This window comes from Zophobas morio, unplaced genomic scaffold (assembly GCF_036711695.1).
Source record: "Zophobas morio isolate AGI-343-1 ecotype UQ-CSIRO unplaced genomic scaffold, CSIRO_AGI_Zmor_V1 ptg000085l, whole genome shotgun sequence".
Lineage (NCBI taxonomy): Eukaryota > Metazoa > Arthropoda > Insecta > Coleoptera > Tenebrionidae > Zophobas > Zophobas morio.
In genome coordinates, this window is record NW_026972190.1 from 34607 (window position 1) to 61045 (window position 26439).

General features: G+C 33.4%; 2 protein-coding genes and 2 long non-coding RNA genes across 4 annotated transcripts; 3 read left to right on the plus strand and 1 right to left on the minus strand.

Annotated features, from left to right (window-relative positions):
- The first annotated feature begins 5274 nt into the window (after positions 1-5274).
- Positions 5275-6229, plus strand: LOC135144226 (uncharacterized). Its single transcript, XR_010283043.1, has 4 exons — positions 5275-5489; positions 5719-5888; positions 5971-6086; positions 6178-6229. It is a non-coding gene; the product is annotated as an uncharacterized LOC135144226 (long non-coding RNA).
- A 2059-nt stretch (positions 6230-8288) lies between these two features.
- Positions 8289-10457, minus strand: LOC135144194 (uncharacterized). Its single transcript, XM_064076168.1, has 11 exons — positions 10380-10457; positions 10122-10283; positions 9955-10047; positions 9540-9726; positions 9374-9486; positions 9250-9307; positions 9061-9192; positions 8854-9003; positions 8681-8802; positions 8406-8617; positions 8289-8319 (listed from the first exon to the last, which is right to left on the minus strand). The coding sequence occupies exons 1-11, from the start codon at positions 10455-10457 to the stop codon at positions 8289-8291; spliced, it is 1338 nt and encodes a 445-aa protein (XP_063932238.1).
- A 3996-nt stretch (positions 10458-14453) lies between these two features.
- Positions 14454-16678, plus strand: LOC135144219 (uncharacterized). Its single transcript, XM_064076205.1, has 10 exons — positions 14454-14513; positions 14572-14719; positions 14775-14894; positions 14948-15071; positions 15158-15295; positions 15354-15429; positions 15484-15623; positions 15674-15858; positions 15916-16109; positions 16201-16678. The coding sequence occupies exons 1-10, from the start codon at positions 14501-14503 to the stop codon at positions 16593-16595; spliced, it is 1533 nt and encodes a 510-aa protein (XP_063932275.1). The 5' UTR covers positions 14454-14500; the 3' UTR covers positions 16596-16678.
- Positions 16679-22070: 5392 nt separating this feature from the next.
- Positions 22071-22510, plus strand: LOC135144193 (uncharacterized). Its single transcript, XR_010283034.1, has 3 exons — positions 22071-22140; positions 22233-22362; positions 22413-22510. It is a non-coding gene; the product is annotated as an uncharacterized LOC135144193 (long non-coding RNA).
- The last annotated feature ends 3929 nt before the right edge of the window (positions 22511-26439 follow it).

Consider the following 26439-nt stretch of genomic DNA (forward strand, 5'->3'; position numbering starts at 1 on the left):
TTATCTTTTAAGAGTGATTCACCAATCAATAAATCAACTTTTTTTGCTTTATAGTATTATATTATGTTCCTTTACTTACTTTTGTTCGGCCGCCGATGGCAAACTTAACTATTTTTCTAGTGTATTATAAAACTTGTTGATAATTTAGGAAAAGTTAATATTTCGAATACTCTCCTTAGACTCAAGAATCATTTATAAGAGTACACTTTTCTAACAATTTTATTTTAGGCAAAATATTATTCTTATAGTTTTACCCTTAAAGTTAATACGTGTCTGCTTTGACGCACACTATAATATATCTAATAAGTTGAAAATTTTTTACATTTAAAATTATAAGATTTTATTATTTTATTAATAAGAAAGAAATAATGCCACTAAATTTTAATTCTTCAAGATTTTCTAGTATTTGCAGCCGTAAAAGTTACTTACCAACCAGCTTATGTTCTTTTATTTTAAACTTTTATAGTTTACGTGTTTTTTTTTTTTTTACTACCAAAGACAGTTAATAAGCATTACAAAGATTGAACTTAAAAGTAGATTCTTATATAAATTTGTGGTTTTGCTAAGTAACCTACTTTTAACAAGAATACATTATGAACTATTTAATATAGAAATTTAAGAAATAACGCCTTAACGTTAATTAAAAAAAAGGCATTTTCGGATTTGCAATCCCTTACAACACTGTAAGCATTTTTAATACCATATTCTTGAATTCTTAGTCCTCCTTGCATTCGCCTTTTAAAAGTTTCAAACTTTGTAGTAATTAAATATTTTTACCGGTATTTAATTAAGGTTGTTACACAATAACAAACTTACTTTTATTCCGAAAGACGCCTTTACCGGACTAAAAAATTTAGTGGATTTGTAAGTTTTTTTTAGTGGAAGACCACACTTACTATGTATTTTTCTTTGGATATTAAATTAAACTTATATAGTTACTTTTATCTTTCACGAAAGCAAGTTTAGCAGAAGGTAAATTTGGCTAACTGCTCTAATCCTGTAGGAATATTTCTAATAATTCCATCACGCGAATTCAAGCTTGTTCAGCATCAAAGTCGAAACTTCCAAGCTTAAGATTTCTGTAAGGCTCTTTACAATTAAAAAAATTATCAACAAGTATTTTCATATAAAAAATTTACTTATACTAATATTGTGGTAAGTTATAAAAGCATATGTAAGGACTGATTAAAACTTTTATAAAACGATTTATGTGCATTATTTTTTTTGTTAAAGTTATAAAAGTTTTTGTCTTTGTTGCTTACATCATATTACAGATATTTAAAAGAAAACCCAATCAAATGTATAGGTCCTAATACTTTTAGTAATTCCACAAGAGTGTAAGTAGAGCTTCTCTTATTTATAATTTTAAATATAAATTGTTTTCTCTACTTAGAGAGATAGCATTGGGAAAAGCGTTTTCTTGCTGCGCAAGGATTCATTATCAAAATAAGCCCTTCTTCACCTCGAAGAACTGCACATATGACAATAAAATTGAAGACTTTTATTCGTTTAATAAAACGAAGTGCGAAAAGGCTGTTCAGATAAGCAGGGAAGCTACCAGTTCAGCAATGGGTCAGCTGACTTTTATAGTAATTTAATAGTTGAGTGTGACCCAATAATAAACCTTATCCTCTCTATAATTTATATTTTTAATTATAATTAAAAAGAATTATTAGTTAGTAATATTTTAAAAAAACTTAAAGGACTTCATCTTCTTTTTGTCTAAAAAGAAGTTCTGGAAGTATATCTGTTTTAACATTTTTATTTTGAAATATTAGATTATAGGATATACGGTTTGAATAATAGCCTCATATTATCTTTTCTGTACCATGACACTATAACTTTTATAATTTTTTTAAAGGTGTCTTTCTACATTTATTAAAATAAACATATTTTTTTTCTTATAAAGTGGTTTCATTTGGAATAAATAATTTTATATAGTTTTTTACCAATAAAATTTTAATGCCTTTACAGCCCTCAAAGTCAAGTCGTAAGTCCTAAGCACCAAAAAAAAAAAAATCTTCAATTTTGTTAAGTAAAACCTTTTTTGATAGCTTGAAACTTACAAGGATACTTTAAATCAATGACTTATGGGAAAACGTACTAGAAAATCCATTTGATTAATAAAAAAAACTTCTGGGACTGTAATCAAAAAAGAAACTTCTTTTAGGACAATCTGCACATCTTAATAGTTGCCCGAGCGAAGAGAAGGGAATCTTGCCCTATATATATTGGAATATGTGCCAGAATCTCATTTACTATCAAAAGGATAGCTTTATCCAAAATAACATTTTTTATAGAAATAACTTGAATTTTATTTAAGGAATTTAGCCAACTGGCAACGAAAAATGGCGAGTAAAAGTACACAAGCACACCTTACTATAAATAACATTCGTGTATTTAAAACTTGTTTCGCATTAAAGTAGTTTCGTTTTATCGTTGTGTACCACAAGTTGAAGCAAAACCTCCGCTATCTCTCTTATCTCACTCGTCTTTTTTCCTTTCTAGCCATTTCCTCTTTGGAACCATTACATGGAAGAACCCTTTTTTTAAAAAATACTCGGTTAAAGTGTGATATTCAATTCTATATAAATTTATTTTTTTCTAAATATTTTTGCTTATTTTTCTTCTCAGCATCACATCCTATAATATATTTTCTATATGGTAATATTATTTTTGCTTTAACATATTTAAACTTTCCATCCACTTTCAGGTGTCCTGTTAAACTTGGCTACCTGCTTTTATCTTTTCAACTTTAATCGTTATTTATTTCAGCTATATGTGTATATATATGAAGTTTGACATCTTTTTAAATCTTTGCGGTTCTCTTCTTGTAGTTTATGCTATCTCTAAATAAAAACTCTTTTTTGGTTTTGACGAATTCTAAGTTTTTCTTAAATTTTTTTTTATTAAAAGTTCTTCTTCTATTAGTTGTTCTGTGTGTAAAGTTGTTATATCTAACCTCTTAATTAGTTAAACATAGTCTTCTTTTTATCTTTTAGCCTTATTTCAAACTTTATTGACTATTTCTTATCTGCACTAGTCTATATTAAAATAAGTTGCACCTTAGAAAAGTAAGTCTACTATCGCCCAATTATAATAATGCTTAAATTTGAGAGGACAAGGGGAATTTAAAAATGCGACTCTCTTGACTCATGCGAGTCGGAGAGTGCAAATGCCCAGCGGCTCTACTTCATCAATAGATGTGCTGGCATACAACGGTCGTATACGTCGGGTTCAGTGGTGCTTGTTGTGCAAGGACGGCGGTCGCTCTAATGTTGCAATCGGGTAGAGCTTAACAATGCGCCCTACAATTTAGAAGAACCGGAGGAGCGGTACAACGCTATGGAAGCTCGCATGTGTACTCACTATTTTCCGCACACTTCGGCTTTTACACAGGACAGGACTCAGTGGGAATAACGAACAAAAATTTAACCGGCCCACGCAGATTTCATAGCCCGGACTACGGTGGGGCCATACTCTCGTGCATTTGGCGCAGCAACCAAGTATGCGATGTTACGGTTTGAATTCGAGCGCGAACGCCTCATAGCAATGCGCGCAGAGACTACTTGCAGTGCCAGTATGAGGTTGCGGCAACTTTTGGTGCCAGTGATGAAGACCCCAAATTCTTCACTTATGTGGTTGCCAAACCTGCTCGCGGTGAAGCTGGGCGCTTATAAGGCTAGACTATGCCTCGGTAGTCGATTGGGAAGAGTTCTCTGCGCCGATTTAGTGTTCGCTGTTTTTATACGAAGCAATCGAAGACGATTCGAATGAGCAGCTACAAATAGGCCCAAACATATTGCGCCTGCAATCATTATGAAAGTCCTCGATTTGCGTGCGCAGGTGACCCTACGCACTAAAAGTTACCAGACAAAGAAAAGATTTAGCAATCAGTAGCCTTTCAATATTATAAGCCGAAATGAAGTCGTGGGCGAATAGAGAAAACTATGCTCCGAAATTCTCATAGACTCTTCCTCCTTTTACTTTGGTTACGAATACCATGAACATCATCAACACAATTGTAACCTTCTTTCCCATCCATTCTACACTGCCGCTTACATAGAGTTCCTTGCATAAGAGGTGAAAACATACTCCAATCAGTTACCACATTTTTGTGATCCGGTGCTTTCTAAACAGGAAAAAAAAAATTTAAAATCTAACCAAAATTTACTATTCAATATTACGAGGTCAAGGGCCTTTTGTCCATACAGGTTCATGAGTCCTTGTTCCATTAACATAGCTCGACAAATTTGTATCTTGTTAAGAAACAAAAAGACCACAATAAACGTGTAAAAAACTTATTTTGAGTTATATTAAAACTACCAATGGTAATAATTTAAATTCAGCACAAGTTAAATTTGACTTATTAACCCAGTGCCGTGCTAAGAACAGTGGCTACAATAGTAACAAGCAAAGAAAAAAAGCTGCCATCTGGCGGTAGATGGTTTTATAAAAAATTTAGTAAACGTCACGTGGACTAATATTTAAGGGTAAAGATCAATAGTGAACAAAATACGTCAACTATGAAATAGATTAGCACATCAGTTTAAGCAATGTTTAACTAATTGCCAAAATTGCACTTGGAAACAAGGATATTTTTGCCAACCAGTGGCATTGTTGCCACCTTAGCGTCAGAACTATTAATATAAGGTGCGAGTTCTACTGATCGTTAACTTTATTGTGACAAAATTTAAAATTGGAACCTTTACTACTTAATGTAATAATTTATATATTTACAACATTCCAGCATCAGTTTTCATCACGTTAGTTATAACGCGTAGGGGTCAAATTAATATCTACTTTTTTTTAAAAGCATAGCGTGTTAACGTGGTTAAGCGCTTTAGGTCGTAAAATTTTAATTAAATGTTTTTAAAGGGAGCAGCTAGATATGAAATTAATTAGATTTAAACACCAAATTTTTAATTGTACAAGATTTACAGAAGATTGTGCCAGTAAACTTCATTAGTGTGAGTAGTTAGCTCTGTTAAAAGGACTTTTAGTTTAACTTAGCGCATATACCTTTTACTAAATTCAAGCTGTTACTTTAATTATTATAATTTTTGTGACGATATAGAATGGAACTAAAATTAAGAGCACTTAACTTAATTAGCAATATAAGTAAATTGAAGTGAGTACCCAAAATTACTGAAGCGATGCAGTAACATGCAGTTGCGAACATTGTACAACTGAGTTTTACCGCACGTGAAGTTATTAGCTTGCCATTAAAATTATACTGCTGCTAATTTATATTCGGTTATGTATATTTACAAGTTTGAGACTTTAAGAACAAAAACTTGAAAACTGTAAGGCAAAAAATATACATAAAGAGATTAAAAGAAAAATTTGGATAGATCCAGAGCATTTCAGTGGAAACACCTTCACAACTTAAAGCAAAGGAGGAAAAGAAAGAGCGGCTTACATTTAGTTTTAGTTTTAATTTGAGTTCTCACTCGTACGTGCAGCCTATAACTACCTACAACACGCAAGTATTTTATTTAAATATCTCTTAAAATTTTATTATATTGTAATTTTATATAAAGAATTAATATTTTTTTGTTATGCAAGTTTAACGTGAGTGTATTTATATTAAATCTTATTATCTTTGTTACCGTAATAAGTTTTACATACTAAATACTGATTTTCGGGAAAATCCTAAAGTATAACTTAATGTATTTTTAAATATAGTCTATAATTTTTTTATTTTTCAATTACCAGTTTCGGCGGTGACAATGAACCTACTCAAGTTATATTACCATTTTTCCAATCCTTTACGTAAACTTGGATTTGCACAATTCATATATCCCATGTATAAAGTTTCCTGTCTTTTACCTCATCGTGAGGATAGTTTGCCTGTTTTTGTTGAGCATGATGAAGATTCTTTCGTTGTAAGTTTATCTATATAATTTATAGAGTTCATTTCTGCTTGTGACTTTTTATTGATTATTTCCTTTTATTTGCCTGTATAAGCATAAATTTAGAAATAGCGCATTTGCGAAAATAGCTGGTGTTAATGGCCCTGTGTTAATTGGAAAAATAGTTGATAAAAAAGAAAACGTTTATAAGATCGATGTAGGATTAAAATGGTTTTTGAAATATATATTGTGTTATTGAAATTAGTTGATCTTTACTCTTTTTATTTTTAGCAAATTAATTTATTAATAACTTATAACGTAGGTTTGCTTACTTACCAATTCAAAACCTGCCAAACTTGGAGGTGGGCAGTGAGGTTTTTTTCTTATCTTTTTTAAATTATTTGTGTAGTTAACAATAATATATCTATTGTATAAAGTATCTTTATAATACTGCACTTAACACTTTTTACTAAATCTCTTTAGATCGCGGTTTATCTTAAAAATGCTGACTACACGAAGACATTTTTAGGATATAATAAAGGCGTCTCTTTAGAAGAAGCTGACGTCCTCTATTGTGACCTCAGAAAAAATAAAAAATAGTTATACATATTCTGTAGAATGTGTTCATTCTTTAAGAAAACTTAATATTTTGTGTACTTAATTTTCTATATTAATTTATAGCCATTAAAATATTTTTCCTGCTAAAAAAAAAGGAAACTATTTTCTTCTGGTAGAATTATATATTTTTTTAGCCCCCAAATTATTAATATTAGTCAAAGAATGTTATTAAAAGTTGTGTTTCCTGTATAGAAGATCATTAAAAATTGCTGGTGGAAGCGGTAATTGTGCATATAATTTGCTTAATTACAAATTATTGTCAAATTTTAGTTTTAAAAGTTTTGATTACTTAGTAGATGTATATAAGGACTTTTTAGAGTTTAATGTGCGTATGTTCGTGTATTTTCTTGTTTATGCTAGTAATAGAGAATAAAAGAATTTATTGTATTTCAGTTGCCCTATTTTGCCGTAGTTTAATTTTTTCAGGTTTTCTTATCTCCGCATATACGATTAAGTTCATTTGTTCAGCAGAGCTCATTATTATTTGTATTGCTATAACAAACTCCCTCAGTGTACTTCGCACTCCTTTCCGACAGGTAAAAGGACTGAGTTCTTATTTTCATTATGACAATCCGTTAAAGTGACCAGCTACTTTTGCTAAATACGTCTTTGCCGCATTTACTGCAATTCCAGATTATTAAGTTTCTTATAGCTACCTGTAGGACAGTCATTGATTCGAACTTAAGTACATTATGTCAGCTTTTTTGAGCAGCTACTTTATATCCAATAATTTCCCTGGTAAAATTAAATTCTATCTACTTTTGCAGCGTAAAGTTAGGATACGTTGAAAAGATCATGGCTCTGTTTAAGGAGGCTTATGGAGCAGCTGTTTTTTATATTATAAAGCGGAGTTAATTTGTTAAATATTAATTTCTTGTAGGTTGCATAAATAAAAAAAGCGTAGGAATAGGGAAAAGGGATAGAATTATAAAAGGTAGGAAGTTGTACTGTAATGAAGAGAAGCCGAATTCATAAAAATATAAAATATTATTATAAAATTACTCAGAGCACTTTTGTGAATCAAAAGCTCTTTATTACATAACTTAAAAAATGAATTTTAATATAAAAAAACTATATTAAAAAAATTGAAAATTTATATATTTATAAATAAAACAAATATATATAAGTTTTCAACAGAGTGCAAAAAAGCTTTGAAAAAAAAAGGCTGGTCAAAGCTTAACGTATTTAAATACGTGAACTTTTATAAAAGTACACTGCTGTTTTTTAAATTATTCTATTTTTTTTTTTAAAGTAAAATTATGTAACTCGTTAATATTAGTATTCGTGTTTTTGTTAACGTTTGAGAACTTACGGTTGTTCTTAATTGTTTAGGCTAAGTCACAGCACTACAAAATTTTTCCGATTAAAGCAGGCAACTTTCCCACCTTAGCGATCTCATTTTATACAAGTTATAAAACTATTGTACAGAGTATACAAGCAGAGTGAAAAAAATAAAACTATTTTTTTTTTAAAATTTGTCTATAGAATTATTTCTTTAAATTAATAAATTGTACAACATAAATGTTTACAATTGTAGTGCGTTCCACCAAGCAAAGGTGGTACAATGTCGCTATATATCGTTAGAACTACTAAATGATATTACCGAAAATACACTCCCCCAAAGTGCGAATATGATTTCTTAAAAACCAACTAACGTCCTGGGGTATGCTCGAGCGCGGAAAAATTACAAAATACCAAAGGCAATGAAATATTTATGTGAAATCTAAATAGAGCAAGAAAGAATTTTTATTATCATAGTTTTTTATTTAAAACTAATGAAAATTTTTATAGTTTCTTTTTAGGTCCCATGCAAGGCTAAGCACTTATATTGCCGATGCAGATCGATCTTAAGTCATATTTTAAGTTAGAAAATAGAAATACTGTTTAACAACAGCAGTGATCAGGTATTAAAAATACTATAAAGAAATATACTTAATCTCTGTGTAGTCGTCCAGTCCGTACTTTGAGCCTTCTCGTCCAACTCCGCTTTCTTTTACTCCACCGAACGGAGCGACTTCAGTGGAGACGGATGGGCTGTTCAGGCCGATCATACCAAATTCTAAAGCCTCTGAGACCCTCCACGATCTTTGCAGGTCCTTCGTGTAGAAGTAAGCCGCAAGGCCGAATCTTGTGCTATTAACCAGCTAAGCAACAAGAAAATGTTATTTGGTTACAATAATTACTTTAATTAATATATAAGTTTATACCTGAAGGACTTCCTCCTCCGACTGAAAGCAAATTAAAGGCGCTACTGGACCAAATATTTCTTTTTCTAGTAGATCCTTATTCGCTTTAACGTATTTAAGAACTGTAGCTTCAAAGAAGTTTCCTGCATACAAGTAATTTACAACTGATTATAGTTGAAGTCAAAGAGCTATACCTCCAAGTGAATGAACCTTACCACCAAGGGCTAAGGTCGCCCCCTTGGCTACGGCATCATCTACATATGCCTTGACCTTCTTAAGCGCCTGTTCATTAATTAATGGTCCGAAATCCACGTTTTCCTCAAGACCGTTGCCAGCTTTTAAATCTAAAATAAAGTTCTAACATAAACTAAAAAATTATATTCAAGATAAAAACATCTCACCACGAGCAGCTTTTATAAACCGATCAGAAAAAGTCTCATAAACTTCGCTTTGCACAAAAATACAGTTCGCTGAAACACACGTTTGGCCAGAGTTTCTAAATTTGCTTGCAATAGCGCCTTTGACAGCCATATCTGCCCGTACTGAGGGTCAACGAAAACTTATACTCAGTCAAATTGATAACAGACTACCAAGATCGGCATCATCGAATATAATAAAAGGTGCATTCCCTCCAAGTTCCATAGAAACCTATATCATTCGTGTGACTTTGGTTAGTAAACTAACACGACAAACCAAAGCACAGAAGAATGAAACCTTTTTAACGGTGCTAGCAGCCAATTTAAGGAGTTGCTTTCCCACTTGCGTGGAGCCTGTGAAAGAAACTTTTCTAACATCTGGATTAGAGGCAAGCTCATTGCCAATATCAGCTAATAAGGCGACAAGTTAGAAGGATATTAAAATGGCCAGGGACGCGTAGTACGATAGGTACCAGTGTGAGAGGTGGTAACAACGTTGATGACTCCTGGCGGTGTCCCAGCGACTTCAGCGAGCTTGACCAATGACAGTGAGGACAAAGGCGTCTTCTGAGATGGTTTTAAGACAACAGTGCAACCAGAGGCTAGTGCAGGGGCGATTTTTCTGGCACCCATTGCCATTGGGAAGTTCCACTGGTAGTAAATACTTGTAACTACTTTTAACCGTACATGGTTACATCACAAGAATAACTTCTATTGTAGCCCAATTATAAATTTCTTAACCCTTATATGTTCTAAGGCGTTTAATAGAATATTATTACTGAAAAAGTATAGAAATATCTGAATTTCTCTTTGGTTGTAAGATATTTTGCTTCCCAAACTTTGATATATTACCGCAAATATTATTTCGATATTAATTACCGGTGTTAGAAGAGCGCAAACACCAACGGGTTGTTTAATAACAGCAAGTCTTTGATTGCTGGTCCCAGGAGGTATAATATCGCCGTACATTCTCTGTACACATAATTTAATAAAAAAGAGCGGGCACAGCAAAGTGAAATAATGTTTTAAACACAAAAAGTCTCCACCTTTGATTCTTCTGAGAACCATTCAATATAGGACGCACTATAATCTACTTCTCCTTTAGCTTCGATTAAAGTTTTCCCTTGCTCGGAAGTTATAATTCGAGCTAATTCCTCTTTGTTTTCCACAATTAAGTCGTGCCATTTTTTTAGTATATTTGCGCGAGTCTATTTTTTTAAATTAGTTTATAAGCGTAGGTTAAGTATAAATTTTCAAATAAATTTTCAGTAAGAATAGCCCAGCATTGCTTTTTTACAACATACTTTAGGTGTAGTGTTTTTCCATTTATAAAAGGCATTTGAAGCAGCCGATATTGCTTCTTTAAGGTCTTTAACGTCCATATCTGGCACGCTACAAATTTCTTAACATACATAAGAGTTATTAATTATAAGCTTATAAAATTTGATTACCCTCTAAAGAGGCAGGGTTTAAAACTTTAAAAGTTGCTCCACTGTTTGCCTCACTCCATTTACCGTTGATATAACCCTTTTATTAATATTAAAATAGTGATTATTACCTTTATTTTATTTATAAAATGCTGTTCTCTGAGTTAGAAAAAACTTTTTATATTTTAAAATTGTATAAAGCCGTACAGAATAATTTTTACTTGATAGAATTTACCTTTTCGGGATAGCTAATTCTGCTAGATGGTGGCATCCTTTAGTGTCATAAAAGTAAAGAACAAGATTTTATAGAGCTTATAAAAATGTAAATATTATCATATTAAATTTGTACTCCAAAAACGGTATGAGTTAAACTTGCCAAAAGGGGGGTTTACTAGTATTATTACAAAAATAGTTAATTGAAGATACCATACTGAGATGGGAAACTAAAATAGAAGAGTAAAATTCAAAGGTCAAAAGAAATTAATGAAAAACCTACGATAATTTAATTTTATTAAACTCTGTATTTAACTAATATCCATCTCTTTTTTTAAATTATTAACCTTTTACAATTTTTTAAGATACTGGGATTATCTAAATTAAGAAGTCCTTCTCAAATGCCAACGGGGCCCAGTGGTAAAAGATGATAATTAAACTGTTCATCACAAAAGCTATTAAAGTTTTAGAAATAGCGCATAAAAAGTCCTATTACCCTTATGGACACAAAGTTATGAAGCCAGGTATGTAAAATACTATTAATGCTATCTATGCTAATTAGTTGCACCGTTTTAATCTTAATTATAGTTAGCTGCCAAGCTTATTTTTTAAATCTTTCTGTATAATAAAATAATGTTTTATAGTGCAGTGCTAAGTTCTTTTATAGAATCTTTTTTTTCCTCTTTTTTAAATCCCAGATGTGCCTTACTGTTGTATTTTTTAGTTAAACCTTTTTCTAATTCGAATCCTCAGTGATATATATATATTTCTTTTTTGCCCTTTGTTTGCCCTTGCCCGCGTTGTCCCTCATTACTATGTGGTGTTTATAAATTATAATATTAACATGTCTTAATAACGATTTCTATATGATTTTCCGGGCATTTTAATGCTCGTTGTAATAGAAAAAATATATATATAAGCAAAAAAGGTAAAAATACGTTGAAGTAATAAAGGTTATTATAATTTGTTTTATTTAGATTTAGGAAATATCATTTAACAATGACAACAAATTAAAAAAAATATATATTAATTTTTAGAAAGTAAATATTTAATATATTACCACAAGGGAGGTAAACATAACTAAAAAATATCTTTAATTAAGTTATTATAATATTATAAACATAATGTTAGCATTCGCCATTATTTAATTGCTTTCTTCGCTTTTATTCTCCCTTTTTAACCTTGTCACCTAATTAGCACCATTAATTTAGAATACATAAGAAATTGTCGAAAAGAAACAAAATTTTATATCGTAGAACACGAAATCATATAAATAAAATAATATAATATAGGTAAGTTAAGAGAATAATAGAACCTGTGGTAATTTATTTAACAATCTCTAACTCCACTCACATATTAAGAGCGTATAAATACATAAAAATGGGTCTAACTAAGCCACATGCCTACTGCTTGTAATTTGCGTTGAGAAGCCCTGCGGGCGAGTAACTCTCGTTACATATAAATGATAAATTAAGGAAGAGGGTATATGTGGTCACCTCATCTACAAGTGCTCAAGAGAGTGAAAACCTAGATACTTTTTAAATGCAAATATGTATATTGTCTACTTTTTAACATCAAAAATTAATAAAAAATGTTCTTTACAATTAACAAAAAGGTTATAATAAAATTATTGAAATCTAACTTTAAACCCAAAGCCGCCCAATAGTGCATGCTTATCAGAAGGGGCATCAAACCGTAAGAACTCGATGCCTTTATATATAACTTTTTGCCTGTTGGCTTGTAACTATCATACATCAAGTTATTCAGTTAGTTTCAACTATTTTATTAAGGTTTAGCGCCTTCTCCTTTCGTCCTTTTGTTTGTCTCTTGCTTCTGTATCTGTGTTGTTACATTTTATTTTGTGTACGTATAAATTCTTAACACCGCTCATTTTTGGTGGGCGTTTACTTTGTACCGAGGTGACAAAACTGATAGATAAAGTTTGATCTATTAGAATTTATGAAATCAAGGTTAAATTAAGCAACCGATAAAAGCCCAACAAGAGAGTGGCGACAATGGGGCTTGAACTAACGACCTACTATTTGTACTCAATGCTCTTAACTGCTGGATATGAACATCTCTTAGTCTTTGTAGAATAAAATGCATCCATTGTAAGAAGGGTACCTTTTTAAAGTTGCAAAGTTTCGATTTTCCCTTCATCTCTTTTTATAAAAACGAGGAATAATTTAGGAAAGCAGCTAACGTATATGATTTTAAGCAGTTTTCGGCTACGCGCTTAATATAAATAAAATGCACACAAGTTCCCACTTGTGCTATAACTGAAAAAAAACTTACAAGTCAAGGAGCCCCCGGAATTAATTTTTAAATTATATTGTAAAAGTTGTATTCTACCTAAGTTTAATGTCGAGTAAAGGCCTACCAGTGGTAAGCAACTCATTAATGATCTAAATTAAGTTAGTAAAAGTTCATTTTTTATCAAATGTCTAATGCACTACATTGCATAATAGCGATATAAAGTGTGCGTTGTACTTTTTTTTTTTAAGTATATAATGTGGGCCTTTCAGTGTAGTTTTTTATCTAGATAGACCTCGAGATATTTAACCAGATACCAGGTGCGGGAGGTAGAAATAAAATTTTATTACTCGCTTCTATCTTTTGCTTGAAAACTACGTTCTGCTTTGTTAATCATCAATTAAGTCAAGGTAAAACTTAATGTATTAAAATTTATTCAATTTTGTTTTTTTGCTATTGAGGTGCCAACTCAGTGGTATTGTAAATAGAGTGTCATCAATATATACCACCATGAAAGTTAGTGCAGTAGAAATAGGTATGTTAAACATAAGAAACCCTATATGGAAGCCATCATTTAAGTTTTTAAAATTAGAGTTCTGTTAAGGGGAATGCTCACTTGAGCATTGGGTACATAATACCTCTGTCATATATTGCCAAAAGTTTCCTTACATTTAAAAAAAACCAAGAATGTAAATTTTTTTGTAGTTTAAAGTCCCATCTGTGAGTTTAAGTATATAACTCAAAATTGGTGGTTGTAGGAAGTTTTCTTTATAATAGTTTGTTCTTCTTATATTCTTGAAAAATCAAAAGGTGAGCAGCCTCTGTACTCTTTCCTAAGCATTAAAGTGTACTTAAAAGGCGTACAGTGGCGATTTTCAGTGGTGAAAAACCTTTAATGAAAGCTAGAGATATATGTCTACCAATTAATTCTGGAAATGATAAAAAGCTGATGAAAGCCTTGACTTTAAAAGCGAATTTACAAACTTTGGCCCAAATCATTTTTAATTTCCCTAGAAATTAAGATTAATTTTATTTAAAGAAATATTTAAAAATCGTATTTGAAGGAATAATCTTAAATTTATTCCTTCTTATGTTATTTAAAGCGTGGGCGTTTAGGGGCGGGATAAATGTTATGGAGTGTTTATAACTTAAAAGTACTCAAGTTTTTTATGTATTACCAGTCTAACACGATTTTAACGTTTTCTTCGGCTGGTAATTTTTTTTTATAGAAAAACAAAAATTATATATTCTATGTGCCAAATAGTTGCCAAGTTCTGAAAGCTCCCATTCCAACCCTGACTACCTCAACCGCTCGAGCTTCGGCGCCAAAACTAATGCTGCTGTGCGGTGAATGTGGCTTGCCCACCTTCACTCTAAAATATAGTGGTTGCTAAAATTTTCTTGAGTTTATAAAGAGAATGGCTTTGGTCAGAGTTTAAGTTGTACTACATTTTCTTATTAGAAATTATCTGTAATGACTCATATCGAAGTCAACTATCACCTGCAAACTTAATTACTTGCTTCCTTTTATAATGGGAATTAACGGTTTTGATATACTTTGTTTATCAAAAGTTATACCTTTATTGTATTGTATTATTAAAAGGGCTTTTACCCTTTTTAAAAGATGCTTTGCGGGAAGGACACCTTGAGGAATATTCAGGACAAACTATAGCGGTGGACGCGTATGTTTGGCTCCATAAAGGATCCTACAGTTGTGCTTTGGAACTTGCGGAGGGGAAAGCCACGAATAAGTAGTTTATAATCTTAAAAGTTTTTTCTTTGAATCAAAATACACCATTATAATAGTTATGTTCAGTTTTGTAAAAAAAAAATTGACCTTCTTCTTCGTTGCGGTGTCCAGCCTTACTTGGTGTTCGACGGTCAGCTTTTACCTGCAAAGATGAATACAGAAAAAGAGCGTGAATTGTGAGTATTGCAATACTGTTCAAAACAACAATAAAGTTTTTAAATAACTTTAGAAAAAGATCTAAAAGTAAAGAAGAAGGATTTCGTCTACTGAAAAGAGGGCAGAAAAGTGCAGCTTTTCAGCGCTTTCAAAAGTGTATTGATGTGACTCCCAAAATGGCCTTTGAAGTAATAAAGGTGATTAATTTTCCCTATTACCTAATTACTTTTTCTTAACTTTTTATTTAAAGTACACTAAAGATCACTATTGTTTATCATAAAAGTTGTGCAAGCGCTTAGGAATCCGTTATGTGGTTGCTCCCTACGAAGCAGATGCGCAGTTGGTTTTTTTAGTTAGCAACGGGCTTGCCTCTGCAGCCTTAACTGAAGATTCTGACTTGATCCCTTTTGGTTGCGAGACTGTAATAGTCCGACGCTTCTTTTTCTCAGTACAACGTTAATTAAAAAAATTAAATTTAGATACTTTTCAAACTTAATAACACTGGGGACGTTGTAGAGTACAAAAGAGAACGACTGGTTCAAGTAACAAGTAACGGTGCGGCGAATTACTACTTTTTATTTTTCGAAAATCTAAAAAATTTTCTTTAAGGAGTTCGATTCACAAACTGGTCGATGGAGAAATTTCGGCAGATGTGCATTTTAGCCGGCTGCGACTATCTCCGTTCTTTGCAGGGAATGGGCATCAAGCGTGCTTATGAATTGTTTTCTCGCTATGAAACTGTAGAAGAGGTCCGCCTTGCCTAATTTTTATTATAATTTAATTTCGTAATCTCTGTAAGGTGGTGCGGTTCTTAAGACTATCTAGCAAGTGGAACGTCCCTGAAGATTATCTTCAAAACTTTCACAAAGCAGAAGCAGCTTTCAGGCACCAACGTATTTACGACGTTTCCCTCCAGAAAGTCGTTCCGCTTACAGATTTTGAAGGCGGCACTTGTGAGGAAGTTATCAGTAATTTTATCGGCCCGTAAAGACTTCCTATTCGCTCTTATAAAATCCGCATATAAGTAGTTTTTCCCTATAGAGAACTGGACGCCGGCGTGGCCTACCAAATCGCCATCGGAGATTTGGATCCGATCACTTATAAAACTTATCAATTACACACAACTAATTGTAGGAATGAACGCCTGACTATTGATATAACACCAAAAAATAAGAAGGAATATAAAATCTTAGCAAAACTGAAGCCTCAAGGAGACACTTTGCACAGATTTTTCGGCATGTTTTATTATTATTTCTGTCTCTCTGACTTACTTTTATAAATATATTTTTCCTCTGTTTATAAAATACTTATGAATATTCATAAAAGACTCTATTGATGAAACTAATGATCAGGAGCAGTTGCCACTTACAAAAAATTCCCCTTTTAAAAAAGACTGTGTCCTTAATTCAGATTCCAGACCCTATAAAAAAACACTGACTCACAAGATAAAAGCACATGAAGCAGAAGAAAAGAAAAACAGTGTAACGCCTTTAAAGAACCTACAATCCAAGCTTGACGAGAGCCCCCGCCTGAATGACTCTTTGCTGAGGCACGTGGTAGATTACTCTTTCAACACTTGCACTCCTGCGGCGGGCCAAAAAAGGAAGCGTCTCACAATTGGTCTGGCCAGAATGAAAAAAGATCCAGTGACTTCACAGGACACAGCGGCCTCGAGAGAGTTTAGCGCTTTGTTAACCCGTTTTGCTTACAGACGATCTTGAAGAGCAAAGTATTTACTCACTGAAACTTTTAGAAAAGAAACCCGTTATAACACTTATAGTACTAACGCTACAAGCTAAATCAAACAAACTATGTGATCCTTCTGAGAGTGTGGCAGTGCCACCTCGTAATAAAAAATATTTTTACGTTAAATCCGCTTGACAAATAATTTATAAAGATAAATTTTAGTTTAAACTGTTTATAGAGTTGAAAAATTATAAATAAAATGGCTACATATATTAATTACTAGTTATATAAAGTGTGAGTAAAATTAAGATGAGACGTTTTTTGTGGTAATAGAAAGAATATATTTTACCTTTAAAACTTTGTTTCGCACAACTTCACAATGAACAGACCCTTAATAATTTTAACCTAAACACGAGCCAAAGCTTAAAATGTAGATACTAACCCAGATAAACTTTCTTTGTTGAAATGTATTATTAGTTTTGTTGCAATCTATGTTCTTGGTAAAACTAGGTAACGAATCTACGCACAAAGCAAATTTAATTTTCCTAAAGTTGTTAAGATTCTTACCACCAAAGTGAAAGAATAAAATTAGCTTTAAACAGCACATAAAGCCTTCCCTTATTGCGCAACAAAAGTTTACTTTTTCTGCACAATAGAGAATATAGATTCTGGAAGACGACAAAAGAGCCCAGCCGCAGGCCCCGGTGAAGAGTTTTATTTTGCACAGACCAGCAGTTTGTTCTGTCGCATTGGAAGTGTCAACGCTATTGCAATGGAGTCGTAGGTCTAAGCAGCAGAAGCGCATGTCATTATTGGCTGGATATAAGACATTCAATTGCCGTTTGTTTCGCAGGGAAAGCTTGTTTTTACCGCATAGTAAAAGGTAAAGCGCCTTAGCTGCTGACTTGATCTTTGCCATAAGATAGCCCCCGTGCGGTTGCCAGGAAAGTTTGTTGCCGATAACGACTCCCGAGTATTTCGCTTGAGAAAACCGCGTTTTCTTCACGCCAACAAGGGAACGCGTTTTACCAACTGCCGGCAAAGGGCTGGGTCGACAGTTGCATGACGACTACCTCCATATCCCATCGCCCGGGGAAATAACTGAAGGCCAACACCGAGTTGAGAGGCGGCACTGAAGATTCATAGCAGCCTCTGGTAGTTGTTTTAACAACAGGTTAGTAATGCCGTCAGGGCGGAGCGGCTTTCGCTTTGGAAGTCATGGAACAACTGATTTGATCTCATCTATAGAAGATACCAAAAGATCAGTTGTATCAAGAGTAACCACAAGGGTGGCATTATCGACGGTTGAGATGGTAGACGGCGTATACTGGGCAGCTAATGATTAACAAAAGTTTGTCTTTGTCTTCATTGCTTTTGGCTACGGTATCATGGAAAACTGGTGCCCGAGTCGAATGCCTGTTATTTCTAACTCGCTTGACAACTTTTTAAAAGGAGGCGCAACCGACGTCACCAGCTTCCTATACTTCGTTTAATTTATAATTCCATTGGCAATTTATATGCGCCATCAGCTTTTTTCTGATGTACCGGTGGAGGCGGAGTGTACTAGTTTGTCTTCTAGGCGTTAAAGGCTGTGGTTACTCGGATGAGTCGCCGATGCTCGTTTATGAATGCCTTCAGTTCCTCGAAAGGTGTTTAGGATGTACAGATACCCATGTGTCGTCGTTTCCTTGTGGTGAGCTTCTATGATCGCGCGGTTAAACTCGACAAATGCACCGTTAGTTTAGCGAAGTGGTGTCGTAATCGGTGGGAGCGCCTTCCCCAACAATTCGGTAAATTCTTTCCAATTCGTGTAAGATCGAGGGGATGACTTTATTGTTTACTTTTCGTCGCTTAATTCGATAGCATTTAAAAGGAATATATTTTTTAACACAGCAATATCCAGCACGTCCATTTGGGCCCATCTTCCCCGCCATGTATGTTGGCAACTGTGGTACTAGGACTCTCATCCCGCGTTCCTCAACGCAAGCCTCAAGGATGAGGCCATTCCGACTTGCAACTTGGCTGCTCCACGCAAGATATTTGAAGTTAAAACCCCCCATAGAATGACGGGAAGGCATGCGCCAAAAGAGCGTCAAGATCGAACAACGTGAGTGGTTGGCTGGGCGGTTTTTAGATTGCAGTTACAGTCCTGGACCCCAGTCTCTCCAGTTGAGGGTAATACCAACTGCTGCCTCGATTCTTTGCAGGATTTGTACGCTATTAAATTGTGTTACAAGCTTTGTTTAGGATAGCTACTCTCCCACCACTAATGTACAACCTATCCTGACGATATGTCACAAAGTTGTAGATTAAATGGTACATTTGAGGAGAACTATGTTTCGCAGACAACACAGATACCTATCCCTTCGCGTTGCGGTCGTGTTCTTTTTTCGAGTCCTCCTCCGCATTCGCAAAAAGTAATTGGCTGTGGTTAAGCGATTTAATATGAAGACTCAACGCAAACAAATTTTAAGGCTTTCACGGTCTCCAGCATCTTCGAGAGCTTAGTCGTCAAAATTGCGCTGTTCTTGTTGTTGGTAGCTGAATCTGCATTGTCAACGTAAGATTATTCACCGAGCGCTAGGTGCGATCTCGCTCTCAGCCGGGAAACAAAAGAATATAGTTGGGCTAATGGTAGCATCCGAACTGGGAAGTGGGTAACGGGGTTGCGTAAAGTGGTCGGCTGTTAAAATCCTCCGTGAGGAATATTTGCACCCCCGGTAGTTGACGGTATGGGTCTTCACGTAATTCGCGCAATTGGCAGGTAAGTCTCGTGTTATGGAACACTTCGAGGTCAAATGACCCTCTCCGCATTTGACGCACCGAATTTCCGCAGCGCAAAGGTTTGCATCGTGACCAAAGTTCTGGCAGCGGTGGCACTGGCCCACGCTATGGCTTTTTCGAAAATGTTTTACACTGATTTGAAGATGGGATATAGTCTTCAGTTCTAATAGTTTTCGACGTTCGATTCTGGGTATATTAACTTGGCAACGATAACATATTTAGACGGGTTAGCTAAAAAATCAATATTGGTAATTAAGGACAAGAATGAGAGCGTTTGTCCCTCGTAATAGCTGGTAAGATTTGTGTTGAAGAGCATGTAAATTTTATTTTCGCGACTATAGTTTTACCTTTAAATAGAGTGCACCAGCACTAATGGTAATAGACGTTTCTTCGTTCACCATTAAGGATATTCTCCGTGTTATCCGTATACTTAAAACTATTATTGTTACTTCTAAACATTTTTATTATATTAATGTATATATTATTGACTATACTGTTCTAATATTTATTATTAATGACGCTAATATGGGAACTATTAGTTTTTAGATATTGTTACTACTGCTATTATTATTAATATCAGCTATTTTACCGTAAAAAGACTCGAGTCTCGCTTCTTTCTAGTATCACTTCCGAAGAATATAGTTGAGCTACAATTTGTAAAGTGGGAATCAATACATTATTACTGTTAGTTATACTATCACGAACCTCCTTTCACTTTTTAGTCTTATTTTTATGATGAGTGGTTTCAGGAACTTCTAAAGGTTTTGCCTTGTAGAATCTAACTCTTTTCTAAGTTCTTTATTTATAGCCAATAAGTTAGAATTGAATGCTTAAAGCTCTTCTTTAGAGTAGGGACTCATAATTAATATGAAGATAAATATATTTTCCAAAAGAAAAAAGAAATAGAAAGAAAAAAAATATAAGAATATATTATATATGTAAGGTCTGTAATATAAGTCAGTAATTTAGGTGATTTAAATTTTCTGATATATAAGTAAATTTAAATAAATAAAAAAAAAGCGCTCTGTAATTAAGTTATAAATTTGTCGCAAATTCCATGTAAGAAGTCGAGATGCTCAGACCCCATACAAAACGGTATGAACGCGGAAAGCGAAAAAGCGTTGGACGTCTTGTGTCTGGTCTCTCTGCAGAGTTGAACTATCTCTATAGATAGATTTTGAAATAATATAATCCTTTAACTTTTGCAGTTTTATTTATATATCATTTTGAAATACTACAGCCGTTATATCTGCTATAACTTCAACTGCTTAACCTAAATTCCCTCATTGCGGAAAGGGTTGAGGAGGGTAGCCTCTTTTACAAATTAAGGTCTCTCCGGTCACCTCTCATAACATAAAGACGCCGACGCCTTTGCGATTTAAGCGTTTAAAGCATTTTTCCCCAAAAAAATCTAGAATATTATAATCGTGTAATAATGTTCTAAAGACGTTACAAAATTCGGTTTTTTAGATCCATAAAATGTTTAGGTCGTTAATAATTTAAAAAAACGTTCGGGAGTATAGATTCGAGGCGTTAGTTATTAAATTGTTGGGGTGTTCTTCATACTGTGTAAAACATTATATGGCCGTCCGTTTAAGATAAAGAAAAAGAGGTTTAATTTCTCATTTATGATGTAATTGGGAATTTCGCGCAAATTAAGGCACGCCTGTAAACATTCTAAGGAGGTTGCTTTGAAGAACCTGAAGTTTGTTTATATGCAACGACGTGCAGTAAGACTATGAGACATACGTGTAACTAATAATAGGTCAGATAATAGCTTTATATATAAGGCGTTTATTTTCTAAATTTTTTAGAGTCAGTAAAAACGCCAAGGTATTTTTTACTTAATTAACCAAAGAGGGGATGTTTGCGGTAGAGTTAGAGATTTAATTTTTCCCCTTTTCTTTTTCTTAAGATGATCATCGGGTGGTTTTTGGTCGGTTTTATCGTAATTTTTCACTTTGCAAACCATTTTACAAGTGTACAAAGAAAAGCCTGCACATATTTAATTGCTAAAGCAGTTGATTTCGGACTACAATATAGGACAGTGTGGCCAGCGTATAGAGCTAGGGAAATTTTGTTGGTACGAAAGGGAATGTCGCATTGTTTATATGGAGAATAATGGTGATAGTAGAGAGCCCCTGAGGGGCACCATGCAGTTTTATGAGTGGTATATTTCTTATTTCCAATCCCATAAATTTCAAATTTTTATTAAGAGGATCCTTATTAGAAGATAATTAGTCAGGACCTCACACATTTATACGTAGAGAAGCTAAAAATCACTAATGATAATATATGCTTTTAAAAACTTAATATTACTTAAAAAAGTCATATATTTCAAAACCTTTAAAATGGTTCTATGTGATTTTTTTTTTTTAAAAAAACAAGCGTTAAACGATATGTGCTTTTCTTACGTAATGTCAAAGCGATTTTACAAAAGATAGGTTAATAATTAAAAATAACTTAAAAATATTTAGTACATAATCTTTAAGAGTTAATATTTTTATTAAAACTTTTTTTTTAAACCGACGTGGGGATTTTGGAGGGCTTAGGAAGCATGCAAAACGCTAGCACGAGCGACAATTTTAGGATGTTAACTGATGATAATTCCCGTTTATATCTCCGAGAAATATTGCAAGGAGTTAATGATTATTGAATTGCAAGGCAAAAATAGCTTTTGTTAATAATCGTTCTTTATATGGTTTTAGAAGTCTTTTTTCAAGCGTAGGTATTCTAAAAACAAGTGCTGAAGTCATTGATGGATTAAAAATTGGAAGGATTAAATTAGAGAGCAATGTTATTATCCCCTAATATTTTTATAACAAAATCTGTTAAATTATTTTTAATTAAATTATATATATAGAGAATAAAAAGTATATATTTTATAGGGAAAAGCAACTCTTGAACTAGACTGTCATATACTGGAGGGCACAGAAGAGTCGTTGGCTTCACCTTTTTTTCTACTTCAAAAGAATAGAAATATATTGGAAAATTCACAAGGGTTTGAAGCTGTTGGCAGTTATATAAAATAATTATTAGTTTTATAGTTTATAACTTTAATTTCTTAGATTACTATACTTCCGTTGCTATTATAAGAAAAAAAATAATTTTTAGGAACCGACCGACACCCCGAAGCAGCGTTACTATCACATAATATTGCTTTTTACCAGATTGACTTTCATAGAAAAGGAAAATTTCACATGAGTATAAACATCGTTTACTTCAAGTTATAAAAAAAGATAGGATATACTGATGTATATACTAACATATAATAAACTACTATACCTTTTTTTAAAAAACCATTTGCGAATTTTAACTATCTGACCTTATATACTGCTATACTTTCCTATATATCAGAGTGGGTTTAAAGTAATCCGTTAACTAGTTACCTTGCTTAACTACCTCATATATCTATTTTTGAGGCCCCAATTGACTATGTTTATTTGTACTTAAATAGTAAGCTTGTTATTTATTATAGATTAACACCTATTTACATTTTCTACTTTTCGCTCTAAATGTATAAGTTAAAAGTTAGTATAAAAGTACATTTTAGTAAATAAAATGACCGCGCTAGTCGAACACACAATTTCTACTTAAACTTTGTGTTTGGCTGGTGTGCAGAGTCAAAAAGCAACTTTACTTTACTGCTGTGTTTGCTGAAATGTTGAAATTGTGACCTACTCTCTTATTTTTTTTATATATATAAAGGTTAGTAATATAAAGGTTTAAGGTAAAATAGCATCAATTTATATGGGAAGAAAAAGTTTAGTCTTTAAGTGGACACCTTTCGACTGTGTATAACTGATAAATAAGAACAAAATAACCACAAATGTAAGTTAGAAAGACTAAATTGTGAGTCAGCAATACTTGCAAAAAGAAACTATAGCTGTCATTTTGCCCTTTTCTGAATAACTTTCTGCCGGGATTCAACACCTTTATTTGTAAAAATGCGTTAACTTTTCGGCCGACCGGGAAATTTTACAATATTTAATGGCTTAACCCTGCAACCTAATTAAACCTCTAGCGTTAGGAGAACTTAAGGTCAAGTGGATTATGTAGAATGATAGTTAACTAATAAAACTGTGGGAAAATTTAAAAACTTTCAACATTTCTTTATTTATTAAAAAGTTGTCATATTACAGCCCGGCTAAAATTAGAAGTGGACCATAATACTACTTTATCTGATTTATAACTTAAGAGAGAAGTCTTCTAAGGCTGGGAGACCGTTAGGGTGGTAAAACGATGTCGTGGTCTCCTGTGTGTGTCATAGATTAAGTCCTGAACAAATACATCGTGGGGAGGAGCTAAGTAATTTATTCTTAGCTCTCCTCCAGTAATGCGACGGTGAGATTCAGGAAGCTTTTTCACTTCAGGTCACCATGCGAAGGAGCACCCTGGACAAACCATAAGGTCGCAATAGTCGATTATAAATAGCTTGAAGTTGCTTTATAAAATATTTCCTTGACCATAAGACCACGCCACGGCTGCATAATCAAAGTAGGCCAAAGAATTCTTAAATAAAGCTTAAGTTCCCTTTAACAAAAAACTCTTTTACACAAGAGAGGTTAAAGTTTTTAATTGCCAACTTCGCTTTGTTGGTAAATTGGTTGACGCAATAATTTCACGAAAAATGGTAAGTAACTACAGGGGGAAGGATTAAGGGTTAGGGTTAATGTATAAAAGTCACATAAAAGACTGTTTTTTCTTTCCTTTCCCTTTTCTCTCTCTCTTGTTGTTTTAGGTTACCCGTTGTGTACAGACTGGGTCTTTCTTGGTGTAGTAATATACTGGATAGTTTAATAAACGATATATATAATTTCTTATTGTTAAATAATCTTGATTATACTTATATAATTCACTTATTATAGTGTTATCACTAAAAAAGAGCTAACAGAGGGGCCCAAACATCTAAGTACTAGACATCCGTGTGCAGGGGAACGCCTGGCCGCAAAGCGTAAAAATAGATGCCCTCGTTTTACGTCTCCTCTTTTGATATTAATAATTCTCACTGCTCCAATCATAATTCGCAAGAGTTTTTAAGCTAGTAAAATATAAATTTGGAGCAAGCATATCACCCGCAAAGCATTGAATATCCAAAGTCATTGGGCTTTAAGTAAAAGCTCGCAAGGTTAAAAAGTTAAGGTACATAGTTAATTAGTAGGAAAATTTCATAATTTCAATTAACCTGAAAAATCACACATTTTTTGAAAAAGTTTTTAAAAACTTTTTACCTTAAAGCTTTCAGCAGTAATACACGTCGAAAAAACAGCAACAAAGTGTCTCTATACTTTATATACTGAGGGAGCGAAGAAGGGTATTTATACCTTCAGGAGAAGAAATACAAAATGTACAAAAATCTAGGAAAAACCAGAAACACGTGCTATACCACGCGGATAGTCACGTGGCATCTGACCGGACAGACATGTGTGTAATAGATGCACATGGTATGAGAAGGTGATTTATTAGAGTTAACTTCCAACATGCAGTGTGGCCTAGGACCTGGCAGAGGTGGCACTGGTCAACGTGATTGCTTTTTCAAAGTTCTTCTACTTTTCTTTGAAGATGGGAAATAGTTTTTAGTTCATATAACTTTTGTAGTTCGGTTCTGGGTTTATGCACCAGCACTAATGGTAATGGACGATCCTTTCGTTCACCATTGACATGTGTTCTCCGTGTGCATCCGCGCCACCCGGAGGGATGTGAGGCTTGCGCGCACAGGTTCGTTTCTAACGGTGGAAGTCGAGTTCACAATAACTACCACGGATAACAATTTAAATGGCTTCTCTTCTAGTTATAAATAAATGAAATGTAATTTTTGATAACTGTTGTGTTTACCCTCACACGCGGTATCAATTAAACCTTAGTGATTAATGGAAGAATAAGAGAAAATGCTTTATTAAAGATGGAAGCGAGGCTTACACGCCCACCCGAGGACAAAACCAAAAAGCCTGTTGCCGACCCTTGAGAGGGGCTTATATACGTTTACAATATAATCTTATTTAATTTTCGTATGTTCACATGCTTTTATCTGGTATCAACAGTTTATAACTTGATACCAGTATCCTCTTTAATTGCGCAACCTCCGCCCCCCCTCTCCCTTTTACTATGCTTGTCCGTATCTCGGGCGCCATTGTAAAAAAAATTATCTTAACTTCTATAATCTGGACAGTACAGCATCTTGCAAGCTGATAAAATATTAAATTTCTTAAAATTAAAAGTATTTCTATAACCTTTTGAATTTTATTGATATATTAAGTGTCGGTAATTAGCTTTAACTTAAAAACATGTACACTGGACTAACCTTTGAAACGCTTAGTACTTTGTTATAGATGTAATTTCATTGACTCAAGACATCTATAAATGTCAAATATTATTCATTACATACTCTAGCAATAGTCTTTTTAAGGGTTTCAGTTGCTCACTCAGCTAACCCATTTGGTGATGATCAACTGTTATTACATGTTTTTTTATTCCAAATCTACTTAAAAAATCCATTATTTCTTTGCTTACAAATACCCGAATTTTTATCTGCTGTTATTATTAATGGAATTCGCGACAAAATTATATTTTTTAGTAATTAATTTTTTCACTAACCACTTTGTACACAGGTGGGAAAACGCGCAATTTTTTTTTTTCGAAATTATGCGTAGAATTATGACATTAGGTCTGACGAAGCCGTAAGTGAATTATGAGAGGAAGTGACATATTTGCTACAAATGATTTGGTGACTATGACACAGGAGCAGTTTATTAAACAGTTAATCTTAAAATTTAAAATACTATTAAAAAATCGCATGTCGCAACTCTACCGGCACTTCGTAAGTTAAGATAGTGGATGCGGGAATGGGCATAACGGGTTCTTAACGCAACAAAGCTAATAGCACTAGGCCCGACGTCTCATATACTACTACTCTTTTAAGCAGATTTCTACTTAACAAGAACACTCTTAATATGGAAACCGCTAAGAAGTATTAGGCTACTTATACCTAACTAAAAACTTTTAGCTTTCTTTCTTAAACATGATTGCAGAAGAGCAGAACATATTGATAGAATGCTACTTGGATTCTTTCTGGGCGACATGGTTTCAATAAGATGT